This window comes from Corylus avellana, chromosome ca1 (assembly GCF_901000735.1).
Source record: "Corylus avellana chromosome ca1, CavTom2PMs-1.0".
Taxonomy (NCBI): domain Eukaryota; kingdom Viridiplantae; phylum Streptophyta; class Magnoliopsida; order Fagales; family Betulaceae; genus Corylus; species Corylus avellana.
This window is the reverse complement of record NC_081541.1, coordinates 5972654-5989121: the sequence shown is the minus strand read 5'-3', so window position 1 is coordinate 5989121 and position 16468 is coordinate 5972654. Positions and strand designations below refer to the sequence as shown.

The 16468-nt window shown below is 34.3% G+C and overlaps 2 protein-coding genes across 4 annotated transcripts; one reads left to right on the top strand and one right to left on the bottom strand.

Annotated features, from left to right (window-relative positions):
- Window positions 1-559: 559 nt before the first annotated feature.
- On the bottom strand, window positions 560-2765 carry LOC132167421 (ABSCISIC ACID-INSENSITIVE 5-like protein 6). The gene is made up of 3 exons (XM_059578389.1): window positions 1594-2765; window positions 971-1042; window positions 560-802 (listed from the first exon to the last, which is right to left on the bottom strand). The coding sequence occupies exons 1-3, from the start codon at window positions 2290-2292 to the stop codon at window positions 722-724; spliced, it is 852 nt and encodes a 283-aa protein (XP_059434372.1). The 5' UTR covers window positions 2293-2765; the 3' UTR covers window positions 560-721.
- An 8242-nt stretch (window positions 2766-11007) lies between these two features.
- On the top strand, window positions 11008-16255 carry LOC132192227 (transcription factor TGA3). 3 transcript variants are annotated; one of them, XM_059607519.1, is made up of 10 exons: window positions 11008-11232; window positions 11401-11464; window positions 12367-12528; window positions 12623-12694; window positions 13071-13130; window positions 13217-13294; window positions 13408-13471; window positions 14267-14538; window positions 15184-15411; window positions 15756-16255. In XM_059607519.1, the coding sequence occupies exons 3-10, from the start codon at window positions 12370-12372 to the stop codon at window positions 15906-15908; spliced, it is 1086 nt and encodes a 361-aa protein (XP_059463502.1). In that variant the 5' UTR covers window positions 11008-11232; window positions 11401-11464; window positions 12367-12369; the 3' UTR covers window positions 15909-16255. The 3 variants fall into 3 exon arrangements, with proteins under 3 accessions (XP_059463502.1, XP_059463487.1, XP_059463495.1); XM_059607504.1 differs by having other exon boundaries at window positions 11394-11464; XM_059607512.1 differs by having other exon boundaries at window positions 11008-11264; window positions 11394-11464.
- The last annotated feature ends 213 nt before the right edge of the window (window positions 16256-16468 follow it).

The following is a 16468-nucleotide window of genomic DNA, read 5'->3' as shown; positions in this document are numbered from 1 at the left end:
TGTTTGGTTGAATTTTGTTTTCTTTTGGCTTTTGAATGGCAGTAATTGCCGGTTGGGGATGGGTTTTTGGGGGTGGTTATGTGATTGTTTTTCTCTCAATTTTGGCGGGCGGTGGGAATGATGGGCTCTCGATTGGAGATTGGGTTTTTCAGGGCAAATTTGTGGTATGCTTCATTCATCCGGTCCAAAGTAGTGCGTACCTGGTTCAGAAACTGAAGGACCCTCTCATCATGGTGTTTTTGGGTCGCCATGGATCAATGATTGCTATAGAAAACAATCAACCATGCTATGATACCAATTGATGCAAATCAACTAATAACAAAACATAGAAAATGATAAATCGGCTACTTCGAGAGAGCCGTGATCTCCAATGACAACTTCGAGGGAACATTGACCTCCAAAACATAGTAAACTGTAAAACAATAATCAATTCATACTTTATTATTATTAATTCCCATTTAAATACAGAAACAATATATTATTAATTACATAACAACCTAATTGAACGACTATAATAGGGAAGGAGTCTAACTATTTATTGGATTATAATATTTACGGAGTATACTCCTTATTAGACTATAACACGAAATAATTATGATCATATCAGGTTTACATCTAAATCACAACAATCCAAACAAAATTTGATAGGCCGATGGCCAGAATGAATAAAGCAAGATAAATAGAATAAAAAAATAGAAAAAATCTCAATGTATAAAAGATGCTAGAAGGAGCCCGAGCTGGTCCGTCGCAATTGGTATCTGGGCATGGAAGTTGGATTTGAAGACAAGAGGATATCCATTTCCTGCAACATGAGCATCAACAAGATACAAGACAAACAATTATTGGCATTTTTTGATATTTATATTTTAATGACAATTTTTTTTTTATATATAATAATTGATGATATACCATTTCTCTATTTAATAAATAATTTTTGTTGCTGCTTAAAAGGTATGAATATTATTCTTACCTTCTGCTTTTTGAGCAAGCTATTTGTTTTCCTTAGGTGAAACACTTCATGCTCCAACTGGTTGGTATAAGCCTTGAATAATCAAAACAAAAAGAAAAAAAAAAATACTCATAATTAACACAAATGCCTATTGACAATAAACTCAAGCCATTCATAAAAAAAAAAACAAAAAAAAGCACAAAAATCCCTTCAACTTCTATACGTTTTGAAATTAATTTATAAAGTTTTAAAAAATCTTAATTAAAGCATGGAACTTTCAATTTTTTGTAATATTTTTGTTCCGTTAAATATTGTTAAGATTCTCAAAATACTCTTATTTTTTGTTATAAAAAAAATTGCAAAGAGTCAGGCGAATATTTTTTTTTGCAAATGCCGTTAAATGCCTGAATATTTGTAATTTGTAATTTTATTTGTTTATAATAAAGAAATGGTGGGTATTTCGAGAATTTTTATAGGATTTAACAGAAAATCTTAATGGAATGAGACATTGTAAAAAATTGAAAATGAAATAGAGTTTTTAAACTAATTTCAAAATGCATGAAAATTTTGGTGAATTTTGTGAAATTTATCTTTAAAAAAAAAAGAAGAAAAAAAAGGCAAATAGTCTCCAATATATAATTTACCTGCTTCCTTGCCCTTGACCTGGCAGCTGACTCACGGTTCTTGATCATTCTCTTCTGCCTCCTGTCAATAGTTTTCTCCATCATCTCATCGGAGCATCTGCGCTTCCTATCGGCGGCTACCTGAGAACCTGAAGACGTCGATGATATTGCCGGCATCGGCACTGACATACCCAGTTGGTTGTCGGAGTAGCCAATATCCAACACTGGGTTCTCGTACACTGATTGATCACAAAAAACGAAATTTGAATCCAGCTCTGTGATCTGCTGAAACTGCAACGAATCTGCCTGCTGAGACACCACGACGGCCATCGGATCAATCCCCATCATCGGCCGAGGATTAACAACACCGGCTCGAACCAGAAACTCCTCGAGGGTAGTTTCTCCGAGAGTTGATTTTTGGATGTCCATCTCATTCACAATGTCCTTCCACACCTCATCGACCGTCTTATTACTCAAAGTTCCGTTCAAATTAAGATTCCCAAGAAAGAATGAAGCAGAGGATGAGGAAGAAGAGTACTGGCCTTCTTCGACGCAGATGATATTCCTTAGTAACTCATCCAACAGCATATTATTCAAAGGTTTGCCTACATGATTTCCCAGATGGGTTTGGGCCTCATCGAAGGTAAGATTACACAGTGAGCCTTGTCTGGCCAGAAGAGGTGGAAATTGTGGGTCCTGAGCTTTGTTTGGGTACACCATTGTACTTCTATCAGCCAATTCACCATCACTTATAAATTTGCATAAAATTGTCGGGTACTTAGTGTTATTTGAGAAAATTGAATTGACTCAAAGGTAGTAGGAAATCAGAAGAGCAGAGTGATGATGATGATGATGATGGGTTTTAGGATGAGAAGTGAAATGGTGAGAGCACATCAGCTCATAAGGGGTCGGCGCTGATTCGTTGAAAACGATCCTATTTTAGAGAAAGAGAGAGAGTTAATATCTCAACAGCCACTCCTGATTTCCATGCTATTTTGGTGGGATAAGGAGCTGAATTTCATGAACCAACCAATATCAAAAAGGAAAAAGCCCTCTCTCTCTATATGTATACATTTTTATACAGCAAGCAGCAAGCAATTCCTGAGGAAGGAGGTGGCCGTTGAGGCAGTTATTTGGGCTTCCTCCAGCACACTGTCTAGCCCAGCCCACTGCTCAATTGGATTTGAAGATTCACCACTCTCTTAGCTGTCTCTGGACTCTTACATATTTTGTTTTTGTTCATTTATTTACAATTATAACATATTATTATGCTTCCGAATCCGAATTCCATATATGGTGACCCGTTTTATTTTATAGGTCACTCCCTCTCCCGTAGGCCATTTTTGAAAATCAGCTTCCAAAGAAAAGGTGTTCAAAAACTTATAAACTCATGATTAAGATTGTAATTAAACTACGTGGGACACATAAGATCGTAACATCATTATGATTATTAATGATAAAATAGTCAACTGTATGAACAATATAATAAATAATGATAAAAATAACATGACCAAAATATAGTAAATAAATATAGTATTGATCGCTTGTCATATGACATTACTTTCCTTGTTTGACAATGTTTTTTGGATAATTTTTTTTTTTTTTTTTTGGTAAAAAGGCAAAAGTATTAACAAATAGCTCTACACACAAAACAGAAAATGAACTGGAAAATATCCCAGCTAGTTATAATAGTGGGGTATTTTTGTCTTTTTACTTTTTGATAGAATAAAAATACCCTTCTACTATAACTAACTGGGTATTCTTCAGTTCAAATGAACTGGAGAATATCCTAATTCAAACAAAACACTCAAAACTACTTTTACATTTATGTTACACCAAATCATCTTTTCAACGAAAAACATAAAATACTCTCTAAAATGTATTATCATACGAACTCAATATTTTTTTTTTGTCAGACTGTTCATGACATTTACCAATTTTACATTGTACAACATGCAAAGTCTATCGAATATAGGTTACTATTTTGACCATATATCTCAAAGAAGGGTATTGTTAGAAGTAGTATAATTTTTTCTACAAGTTTTTATACACTCTTGACAAAATGATTAAGAATGTATAATTGACAAGAAGAGCATTGTTATGAGTATTACAATTTTTACTATAAATTTCTTCTTAAACTTATAATAAAAGCTATAATATTCCTTGCGGCCCTCCTCAAAAATCAATTATTGGAACAATAATTATTCAAATAATATAAACTCTTGGTAGAACTTGAAAGACATTCATGTCATGAGATATGTGATTCGATTATTGAAAAAAAACAAGGATGGGAGATATGTTTCCTCAGTGTCCCCACAGGGCCACAGGCTAATTCAACTAAGCAATCAACACTTTTGGACGTGCTCCATTACCAATTAAAGTAGAAAAGCTCCAGCCGGAAAATTAAAGCCTAAAGGGGGTCCGAGTGGATTGGTTCGCTTGATTGCCCCGATATGGAACTCCCCATCTATGGGAGATTGGGAGGTGTAGTGGCTTCATGACACTGACATTTTCTTTTGGGTGATCCCATTACCTTTCACTTTTTTTTCTTTTTCTTTTTAATATTTTTTTAATGGAAAAAGATGAGCATCCAGAAACTTAGATCAACAAACCACCAGATTTCGCACAAATGTAATGCTCAAGAAAGTTAGTCTTACATTAAAAAAATGAATTAGTCGTATTGATCGAGTGGGTGGTTTATGAACGTGAGATTAGACTTTATAAGTGACAACATAATATTGTTGAAATGTTGATGAAACTCTTTATATTCCGTTGAAGTTTGTGTGAAAGTTTAAACATTTATGGGTGGTTCAGCGCTAAACACCTACGTACACTACTATGAATAGTCTTAAGGGCTATATTGTGCTCTCATTAACTTATTGTTTACAATATATTAGTTTCCATTTATAATTAAATAAGTCGACTTTGTTGCTATCGTACTCTCTTATCATTCTAAGATATTAAATATAAATTGCAGTAATTTTGATGGTACTATTTGCCTGCATTGTCCTTTCTAAGCCAAATGTTTCCTTGTCATGGGTACTTGGGCTATCTGGGTCTCTTTCTTTTTTCTTTTTTTCTTTTCTTTTTTTCTTCAGTTTTACTTGTTTTAGAACAACACCAATCACCAATCCTTCTACCTTTTTTCCTCCCACTTTCCTTTTTTTCTCTGAGCTTTGAGAATCCTTTGTCTTTAGCTGTATAAAATTCTCTACAAATATTTGATTTGCACTTGAATTAATTCAGATGGTTTCGCCACTTTTGAATGCACTTTTAGACTTTAGGCCACACCACAAACAGAAGGCATCTCCAAATTAATTTCCAATGGCTCATAAACTTTGTCATCTTGGACCACCAAAACCAGCATATATAGAATAGAATAGTAAATGGTTCTTGATTATAAATTAAAGTAATTAACAATCACTAATAGAGGATGAATCAAACATTAATATTGCCAAATGCTTTCTATTGCATGTGCATTCATGTTCTGAACAAAACCATTTATAAATTGTGTCTTTAGAATATCCTTATATATATATATATATATAGTTGTCTGACCACTAACCTAATATTGTATGTTTAACTCTAAACACAAAAGAACATATATAAAACTCGCTTGTTTCCCTCCTCCAAACCACCATCCCTTTGGTTTAGTGGTTTTAAAAGGTACGGTCTGAAAAAAAAAAAAAGATAATAATAATAATAAAATAAATATCTGGTAAAATCGCAGTTCAGCATTTAAAATCGCCCATTTTTAAATACGCTTGCCTACTATCTGAAAACATTGATTTTTTCTACATTTTCAAATGGTTTTTTTTTTTTTTTTTCAATTTCAAATGCACTCTCAAGACACATTATGTGCTGTGTCTAAAGGGCTGGGTAGCATATGTGCTATGTCTTCGTAAAGGAGAGGAATTAACAATGAGTGTGGACTTTAGGAATAATAGTACTACAAGAACGGGCATCCAACAAAGGCAAGGAATTTCGGATTTTTTTTGTTGTTGTTGTTGAAAGTGTTATCTTGCCGAGCCGCCATGACAAGCATAAAATTTAGCCTTTTCTTAAAGGAATGGTAAACATGGTACCACTTCATATCCATGCGTTGTTTGGTAATGAACCATTAAATATTGCAAGTTCACATAATGTTATTGGCCTAGGGTTTAATATCGGGAATAATGTAACGACCCAAAAAAAATGCTAGTTACATCTACATTATTACTTTGAAATGACTAATTAAATTACAATTAAGGCTCTATAAAGCCCTACCAGACTTAACTTTTTAGAGTGTTAGGCAATCTCTACGCCATTTTCGAGCCCAATTAGATAGAAAAATGCCCCGAAGCTTTTGACCAAATTCTTAATGCTCTCTTTTGGCTAAATACAATTAGAGATCCATTCTCATTAGTCTATATAACTTTCCTTAACATGGGGCTTCTTTGAGACACTTTGCGTGTACTTTATATCAACTTGTTTGCCGATATGCAAAGGCATGCTTCTTTCAATCCTGAAAGAAAAGAAAAGAAAAGGAAAAGAAAAAAGATCATTTGTTGATACTTTAGGTTATCTCTAAATGTTTGAGATTTGTTTGGCAAGCAATAAAACAGGTCTTTCAAGTGGTGGGAAAAAGGGGGGGTTAAAGGTGAAAGAAGACAAATATTTTCCACCTAGACGTAGACGCATTAAAGCAAAAGCCAACTCTCTCTTGCGTGACCTAATTTTTCTGGTGGGTGCCGCCTTATACGTAGACATGGATCGCACTCAAAGCTCTCTCACATCGCTTGTTTCATAGCTAACAACGCATTGCAACTGTCTACTCACTTTGCTTAACGTAACTTTTCCTCATCCTTAATTAATAATACCTCTCTTTTTCTTAATAATTAAGCCTTAATACGTAGTATGTTTAATAATAATAATAAGCGTGACCATAGTAGTATTTATCCGCTGAGAGCAGCATAGAAGGGTCTAGACGGTAAGAACTACATACGCTCTCTCAAGTTCAACTGAACCTAACTCAGCCCCAATATGACATCATTGAGAATTCAAAGCGACTAATACTAATAAGGCATATGTGGGGTTTCTCTAACGAACGCTCTAGTACATGTCCTAACCATTTGGGAATTTTTTTGAACCATTGAACCACCATCCTTGATATATGGTTATTAAGTCATTGATATGATGTCGAATCACCAGTTATTTTGTAAGTTCAGACTATACCATGTTAAATCACTATTTACCCCCAAAAACTTTGTTTGATAAAAAAAAAGTAAATTTAATCGTCTAATCAATACTTTAACATGATATTGAATTTCTCACATTCCTTCTTCTTCTAAGAAGCTCAATACGTATAAAGTTATATATTGCAATTGGATTTGATTGGAATTATCAACCATAGCCCATTTATGCTTTCTTAGTGGAGGTAATCATGTATCTAGAAAATCTTGCATTAGCAATACAATTCCTCCTCCTTCCTTTTTATTTTATTTTTTGGTCATTTTTTACCTTTTCTTTTTACCTCCAAATGCTAAGTTGACACAACACTTTCTTGTCTGTCCAGGTCGTTAAAAGTGCGCATATTATGTGTACTAGTAGAAGCAAAGGGAGAATATGCCGTTAATGACAGTTCATATGGCCACATGTAAGAGTATATTCACCCCCCTCAACATCACATAATGCATACATCCTTTCCAAATTCCAAAAAGCGTAACTTTCCTATTCATTGTGTCAAGTATAGGATCGGGACAATTCTCTATGCCGCCTGTACAACTAAACAAGGGGCGTGAGTTCTATTTAAAGTCTCTTGAACGATCTGTTTGCAAGAAATTGCACAGAAATTACATTTCTTACCGTCTAAGACGCACCTGTTTGTTGGGAACCGCACAGAACCACCACCACTAATGATGAAGATTTCTATCTGTTGAGTATATACATGTGAATAAAAAATAATTAAGTCATACGTGAAAATGTATCATAAGAATGAGTGGTTAATAACTTAATACAATACAATTAATAGGCCGGGTTGCATGAACAATAGAACACGTGGTTTATTGTTGTCCACGTTCAACATCACTATAATTTTTGTGTTTTTTTAAAACTATTAAAATAGAAAATGGATTCTGATAGTCCCATTCACATCGAGACACATATATTCTACCAAATGGAGTAACTTTTGAAGGCATGATTGCTGTTATTATTACAAATGAATATGGTGAATATGAATTCTGATGCTTTTCTTTTTCTATTCACCTTTTAGCGCGTGCGAGAGAGCCCGGATTTGGGCATTCTTGTAATTTTGTTAACATAAAATCATTTGACAACCTTCATAAAATGTGACGTACGTGGAGAGTAGTTTTCTTAGCTCTCAATTTACATTAAATTTTTAAAAAAAAAATTACGAAAAATTATATTTTTGTACCAATCTGGTCTATAGCTCATATGGAACCAGAAGCAATTTGAAATCCCTGCGATTTTCAAATGGTCCACAATCGTCATTGTGATCATCGGATGTCACAACCAATCATTGATTGACACATGGTACGTCCGATGACTTAACTTATTGAAAAATTAAGTTTTACTCTTCGAATAAAAAACCAAATAAAAATTAAAGAAAAAATAGTTGTCCCTCAACCATCTAAGGAGTGTGGGGCAGTCGGCTTCCCTTCACCATATAAGGAGCAGTCAGCCGCCCCTTATCAAGTGAAGAGTGGCCGACCGAGCCCTCACCTTCCTTGAGAGACGGGTGGCCTCTCCTACTATTTCTCACTTGCTTTTTTATTTTTATTTTTTCTTGGGGTGGCTGTTTAATAGATTAACAAAAAAAATTAGAGTTCTATTTTGTAAAACTAAAAATAGATTAACAAAGTAAGATAAGGCAATAAAAATGTGTAATGATTGAAATTGATTTTTAGGAGATTGGCATTTGAAGAAGGCTATTGTTAATGATATTTTATTCTCTATTTTCTAAACAAAAGTATTAACAAATAAATAAATAAATAAAAATTCATAAAACTACTTTTACTTTTATGTCACGTCAAAATATTTTTAAAAAATAAATTAAAAAACCTTTTAAAAAGACATTAACAAATAAAGCCATAGGCAAATTTTTAAAATCATCTTTTGATAACGTACGTCCATAGTGATTTCTATACCAATTTGGCACCGTTTGTAGCCAAACGACCCAACAAATCCTCAAAGGGAATCATCTTCTGATAATTCTCTTTATCCTAATTTATGTCTCCATTCAGTACAATTATATATGTTAAAAAATAAAAAAGTAGCAATATTTTTATAATACAATTTATTTTATATTAAAATAACATGATTTTTAATAATAGTCTTGTTTTTTTGTTTTTGGTTTTTTTTTTTTCTCTCTTTCAAATATAGTCAATATTCGGATATGATGATTAAAAAAAAAGTAACTTTTATAGAAACGAGTATTAGGATCCTCTTCAGTTCATTTGAACTAGATAATATCCAATTAGTTATATTAAAAAAGTATTTTTGTCCCCTTTAAAATATACATCTAATATAATTAACTGATATTATCAGTTCAAATGAACTGTAGAGATCCTATTCCATTTTGGGAAGAACAAGAAAAAAAAAAAAAGCAATTAAATCGAAATAAAAACACTAAAAGTCTAAAATATTCCAGATTTCCATAAATATTGAAAAGGTTTGAAGATTTTAATAAACAGTAAAGAAATTTTTTTAAAAAAAGAGAGAAAGAAAATATATATATATATATTCTGAAGCTTTTCCTCGTATCGTATCCATGCGTGATTGGAATCTTAGCATACCTGTAAAGGGTGGAAGATATTATAAGTGAAGATAGTAATAAATTGATAAAATAATGATAATACCCAATAATTATCTTAAAGAGGGCACCAATGGGGATAAACTAAGAATCTAATACCTAAAATACACAATAGTTCTTCACTTTGCACGCGTGCAAAAATTACAAAAATACAAACGGTGAGTTACCGGCACGAGACAAAAGCAAAAGCAAAAGCTCAGTCACATCTCTAATCTCCTAGTCTTGAAAAAAAAGAAAAATAATGGATATTTTAAATAAATAAAACCCACTAAAGAAACAACAAGTACCTTCTATATCTCGGCGCCGGATTGAGATCTCATGTAATAAGTAATGTTATATACTATATTTTTATTTTATAATTATTTTACATGCGGCAATTTCAATCAACATATATATCAAAAACGACTATCCAAGAGTTATTAAGATTGCTAAGGGTCAGTTTGAATTTACGATTTCAAAAATGGCCATTTGAAAAAAAAAAAAAAAAAAAGATTTTTAAAAATGCAATTAAGCATTTGGCAAAATTGCACTTTGGCCTTTAAAAAATTGCGCATTTTCAAAAAACACACACTTGCTTGTGATTTGAAAACACATATTTTTTATTTTTTCAAATCGTAATTTTTTAAAAACACAACTACAAATGATTTATTTTTTGCGATTTGGTTTAAAATTTCATTTTTTGTCTATGCAAACACACCCTAAATCAGCATTGTGAAATAGTTATCATATAAAAATTTGGTATTTAGTATTACTCACATGCAATATATAGGAGTGTAATACATTTTTTTTATAGGTTTTTCATTTTAAATGAATTATTCAGATTGTGACAATAAAGTAAAAAAAAAAAAAAAGGTGTGTTTGAAGTATTTTTTTTGGGTAGGTTGCTTCTACCACCCAAACAAAATGGTACGAGGGTGACGCAATGACACCCAAGTCATTAGTGGTGGTTGGACCACGCCTGAATCACTTATTCTAAGTGGTCGAACCACCAACGAATCACTCCATTTGGGTGACAGAATCATCTACTTTTAGGTGATTTTGTTAAAAAAAAAAAATGTAAAAGAAAAAAAGAAAAAGAAAAAAGAGAAGAGTACTCTACTCAACAATAATTTTTGTTTTGTTTTTAACTTTGTTGTCACAATCGAACGGCCCTAAAAAAGTGTTGCACCCAGACACATATTACATGGGATGTTAATAATCCCTCACACCCCAAGAGCAGGAGACACGTCACGCGCCTGTTCTACTTTCTGCCACGCTCTGACATACGTGCTTACGTGTACATCATCTTCCATAAAATCAGAAAAAGAAAAATGTAAAATTAACCAGTCTGGAGGTAACATAACCTCACCCACCCCACAACTCACCTGTCTCACCAGCCAACCACAGCCTCCCGGGTGGTACTTGCTGGCGAATCACTTCCCCGTAATGACATCAGCCAAGGATGTCATGGGGGTGACACTTGTCCCATTTTTCTTCCGAGACACAGTCACACTCTTTTGGGGCTTTCAATACTTCTTTTGTTGGACGACAGCGACGTTGACGGTTGACTGTAGCGTTCAAATAATGAACCCAAAGTCTTTAAGATTATTATTATTGTTTTTTTAGTATTTCCGATTTTTTAATGTAATATTACTTTACTACTACTATGATGTTTTGTCCGCATTTAGATCGTTAATGTCGGTCCGTTTCTTTAATCATTTTAGTTGTTATGTTGCTTTTTTGGTTCTCGTTTGCTTTCGGGGAATAATCGGTATTAAATTCGCTTCGAGCCGAGCTTAAAACAGTTTGAAGCATGATGAGATTAGGTCTTCTTGCGCTGAATTTGGAGCTCTGAAGTGAGACCAAATAAGGTCGGTGCCCTTCAAACTTCTTGTTCCAACTCGTGAGTTTTTCACTGGAACATGGCCTTATGACAGAAAAATCTGTTCTGGGCTTGTTGTTTAGATCCAAATTTGTTTCTTTTATGCCTTTTTGAATTCTGGGTAACTGAAAACTTTGCTGTTTTGGCCAGTTTTCAGTGAAGCATGCGGGTTTTGACGCCATTTTGCTACAAAAAGGATTGATTGGAGCAAGTTGTGAAGGGTGAGCAGAGTTCGGTGTCTTGTTCTTCTGAATCTTAACTGAATCGAAAATGTTTAGTGTTTTTTTTTTTTTTTGGTTCTTTTTGCTTTGATTGGTAATTGAAACAGGAGGTGGTTTTGGTAGCGAATGTTTGAGTTTTCGATGCAATTTAAATGTTTTTTTTTTTTTTTACTTCAAGAAATCATCTTTCTCGCTCACACACATGCACGTGCGTGTGCATATACTGGACTGAGCTTGAGGCCACTTTGCTCGGGCTGATTGAAATTGGAAGCTGCAAATCTTCCTCATATATGTGGTTGCTCTATCTTTAGAATCTAAATTTTTCCAAATTGAGTTGATTTCATTTGCAGAGCACTGGGTGAATTGATTATGGATCAAAGATAACAAAAAAGTATGATATTTTAGTCCAAAGGTTAGATAGTTAGCAGGTTTCACCAACGCGTTGGAGAACAATTCCAGTTTGCTAATTATTCTCCCTTGAGAAAATGCTCTCTTTTTTTTTTTTTCCTTTTCACATATCTATTTCTTGGTGAGCTTGCTAGTCTGATTTTTGAAAGATCAATACATATTATCTCATTTACTGGCCATTCTATGGGAGAAAACTTTTGTGTTTGATTTTTGGGTTATTCGGTGGAGAAGATAGGCAAAAGTTTATCAATCTAAATATATAGCTTAAATATCTTTAGTAGTTGGCTCATTTTGATATGATACAGAAAATGATTTAGATCTTTAGTTCTGAGCATTCAGTCGTTTTCGACAAGTATGGAGGGCACTTAATGAGAGGGACTAACACATAGTAATTGCTACAAAGGGGAGACCACTGTTGCCTTTGGAAAATCATCAGTCCTCTCCTCCTTTTTTTTTAAAATTTTTTTTTTCCTTACTTGTTAATCAATTTTTAGGTTATGAGCTTCACATCAACCCAACTAGTCACCTCAAGCAGGATGGGCATATATGATCCATTCCAACAAATTAGCATGTGGGAAGACACCTTCAAAGGTGATAGTAGCCCAAATAAAGGTGTTTCCACAATTCTACAGGTGGATGCTAGGCTGGACAACAAGGTGAAGATACATGAAATTGAATCTCTTTGTTTTTGAATTCAGAGTTACCTTTTCTGATTACGGGACCTTAATAATTTCTGAATCAATTTGCTAGTCTGAATTTATTTCTCATGAATCGGGGGGACCCTCCAGTACAGATCAAGAAGAAAACAAGCCTGCTGACAAGGTGAATAAATTGCACCACATGGTCTTTCTCTCCTCCTACCCCAAAATTTGTAGTCTTATGCAATATATCCATGTCATCTTCTTGTTATGCATATGATATTATCATACAAAGTGCATCTTATTATTATCAAGTTAGGAGAGCATTTGATTGTGCATAGAATTTACATGACTGGAAGTCTGGAAGGATATACTTTTTCAAGTGCTAATCATTATTTGCTACTTTTATGGATTGCTCATTAAGACTTTATTACTATACTTGATTCTAGTTCAATTATGTTGTATTTCTTTGGCAAGGGCCCATGTGGGCACCCCAGTATCACCTAGTGATGCTGAGAGCATAAATATCTGATTCTAGTAGGCCACATATCTATGTACAGGTACAGAGACGCCTTGCGCAAAATCGTGAAGCTGCTCGTAAAAGTCGGTTACGGAAAAAGGTTAAAAGAAATGTTATCTTGCAATAACTTCATAGCTGCGACTTATGAAGCTTATTAATTTTCAATTTTTTATTTTATTTTCATAGGCTTATGTTCAACAGTTAGAAACAAGCCGTTTGAAGCTGGCACAGCTGGAGCAGGAACTTCATAGAACTAGGAAGCAGGTTAGGTGAAGCTCACCATTTTCACTTTTTCCCCTGTCATTAAATGTCTTTGATCATGGATCATGCATCAAATTTTGGTATCCATCTAACAGCCACTGAATGCCTGATTGTAGGGTGTGTACACTGGCAGTGCCCTAGATACTAGTCATGGAGGTTTTTCTGCAAATGTTAACTCAGGTTTGTGATTCCAACTGCTGGTAATTACTGTTCTAAATCTTGTATTTGCCCCACCTTATTTGTCCTGCTATTCTTCGCTGTTATATTTCATTTCATGTATTTTTTATCTTATGCATTTTCAAAGACCTAAAATCCGTGGACAATTCATCATAATCGAATATGAGAAAGTACACAGTGTACAAGTAGGAGTTTAGCTAAAGAGTTTCATGGAGTGATATTTCCAGTTGGATTTTATGTGATAATCAAATGTAGAACTCTCTTTTTGTGGTAAATGTCTGAAAATTTTATGAAGGTTCAGATGTTGAATGCTGAAAAAAAAAGTCATCCTAGTTTTCTTAGCCATTGTTTGCCCACATACTGGAGAAGTCCTGTATTCTGAAACAGAGACGACGACTCTTTTGGGATTTTCAATGAATATCATACCTGTTGACTGTGGTAAGTAACTGCCCCTAAGCTTTCGGACCTAGTTTTCACTTCCTTGGATGAGACCCAAGCTTCATTTTTCCTCAGTCTCAAGTTTCTTTTCCCCCAATACGTAATAAAATGGGTTTTGTCAGGCTGCTGAGGTATGAATGTTGTATTGGCTTCTAGGGACAACACTAGCACTGATGCTTTTAATATGGTGTTGAATCTCCAGTCTAACTTCTAATCACCATTTCTTATATAGTTTCAGAACTTTGTACTTTTCGTAAGATAATTAGCAGTTCTCTTTTATTATGTTCTAGCCAATTTTTCTAGATTTTTGCGATACAGCTTGTTATGTTCTTGAAATAGTGCCAACTGTGGATCTTGCAGGCATTGTTGCATTTGAGATGGAATATGCACACTGGGTTGAAGAGCAACGCAAACGAAATTTTGAACTTAGAAATGCATTGCAAGCTCATGTATCTGAAATAGAACTTAATATACTTGTAGAAAATGGCTTGAACCATTATTACAATCTTTTTCGCATGAAAGCAGATGCTGCAAAGGCCGATGTCTTTTATTTACTGTCCGGGGTGTGGAAAACATCTACAGAACGTTTCTTCCTCTGGATTGGAGGATTTCGCCCGTCAGAGCTTCTAAATGTAATAAGTTGTTTATTTAATCTCAATGCTTGAAGAATGCTTATATGTTAGTGTCAAAAACAAATTTGTCTCCGTATTTGCTGTTTCTATTTTGGATGACTATTAGTTATCAGTGTGCTGGCCTTATCTTCAACCTTATAGGCGGACTGCATATCTGGAAAACTAATATCTACCTGCACATTATGGAAAAGAAGAAATTAAAGATTATCATGCAGGAAGCTGCCCTTATTCTGGAAAAATTGGTTGCAAGCAGAAGTCTCCATATTCTTCAACTTCTTGCAATTTACACAATTTCACCTCTTTGAAACTGTTGCATGATAGCATTCAGGACCTTATGGATGTTGGTAGTGTATTCAAATAATTTTTACAACATCAAATAGCTGGAAATGCCACTTTGATAAGATGTTTCATGAGTTGCGCATGGGCTTTCTATATACTGTTTAGTTGTTTTGCCATTAACTATTTAAATACATGCTAAATTGCTCTTCTACATCAAGCTGATTTATATTTAGAACAATACTTTTGGTTCATTTGACCATAGCTCTCATCTTTGGATCTAATCTCACTTAATTACATCGTCATGATTTGTTGTTAGCTCGTGCAACCTTATTCATAAATTGTGAAATGCTTACTTTATTTTGACAGATCCTCTTGCCACAACTTGAGCCATTGACTGATCAACAAGTTGTGGGAGTACGTGACCTCCAGCGGTCATCTCAGCAAGCGGAAGATGCCCTTTCACAAGGAATGGATAAACTCCAGCAGAGTCTGTCCCAGGGCATAGGAGCTCAATCAATAAATGCAGGAAATTATGGGTCTCAGATGGCTGCCGCAATGCTTAAGTTGGAAGATCTTGAGGGATTTGTGAACCAGGTAATATATTACAGATTGCTGCTGTGAAGAATTTTAGTTGATCTGAGAAATATGAAGTTCATTTAGGGCAGTTAACTCACAGGTGTTAAAAAAACTTATGTTGGTTCAAAATTTGCTTCTTGAAGATGTAAGACATCATTGGGTCTTCAAATGAATACAGAGCAGCCTACACTACATATTCATCCATCCATAACCTTAAAATATAGCTCAACCAAGTGATGTTTAGTCATTTAATGGAAGCAAAAGCTGTGTCAAGAATCTAACATGTCTATAGTTTTTGTAATATTTACCATGTATCTATGTGCAACTTTTTCACTGTACTGTGTTTCCCTTCTACAAAACAGGCAGACCACCTTCGGCAACAAACTATGCAGCAAATGTCTCGCATCCTAACAACCAACCAAGTAGCTCGTGGCTTGCTCGCCTTGGGGGAGTATTTCCACCGTCTCCGTGCTCTCAGTTCGCTTTGGGCTGCTCGTCCTCGTGAACCTGCCTAGCCTAGAAAGTACCTCTAGAATCACCATATATATATATATAGAGAGAGAGAGAGGTTGTAGTCCCTTCACGCCTCAGCTGCAAAGGGAATGAATACCGTACCTTTTGTTTGAAAACAGTTTCTCTAGTTTGATAAGGTGTAAATATGCATATATATATATATCTCAAGGTTATGTTTATCAAGAAATTTAGGAAATGTGATATTCCATACAATGCCTGTTGTAGACTATATTATCTGCATTGTGATAATATATGAACTTGAATGTTGGTGCTTCTTGGGCAACATGTTGGCTTTAGATGATTGCTGCACCATTAAGGCACATTGAATGCAAACTCCCCTTGTTTTACATTTTCTCAGGAAAAAAGAAGGAAATTCTAGTATACCAGTTATGCAGCAGTAAAAGCAATGTATCAAACTACAAAAACGATAAGCAAATCAAGCGCACATCATAATCAAGAAGCTGAATAGGGCTTTTAAAGAATCAAGCACACATCTTGTTTTGCTTTGTTGAAGAGAGCTTCTAAAGAATTTTTCCTACATTTAAAGAAATTTAAAGAAAAT

Coding starts and splice junctions, on each gene's coding strand:
- LOC132192227 (XM_059607519.1), top strand. CDS start 12,370: ATGAGCTTCACATCAACCCAACTAGTCACCTCAAGCAGGATGGGCATA. Junction 12,529..12,622: donor ATGCTAGGCTGGACAACAAG/GTGAAGATACAT, acceptor TCAATTTGCTAG/TCTGAATTTATTTCTCATGA. Junction 13,295..13,407: donor TTCATAGAACTAGGAAGCAG/GTTAGGTGAAGC, acceptor GCCTGATTGTAG/GGTGTGTACACTGGCAGTGC.
- LOC132167421 (XM_059578389.1), bottom strand. CDS start 2,292: ATGGTGTACCCAAACAAAGCTCAGGACCCACAATTTCCACCTCTTCTG. Junction 1,043..1,593: donor GGTCAAGGGCAAGGAAGCAG/GTAAATTATATA, acceptor TGATTATTCAAG/GCTTATACCAACCAGTTGGA. Junction 803..970: donor GCTTGCTCAAAAAGCAGAAG/GTAAGAATAATA, acceptor CTCATGTTGCAG/GAAATGGATATCCTCTTGTC.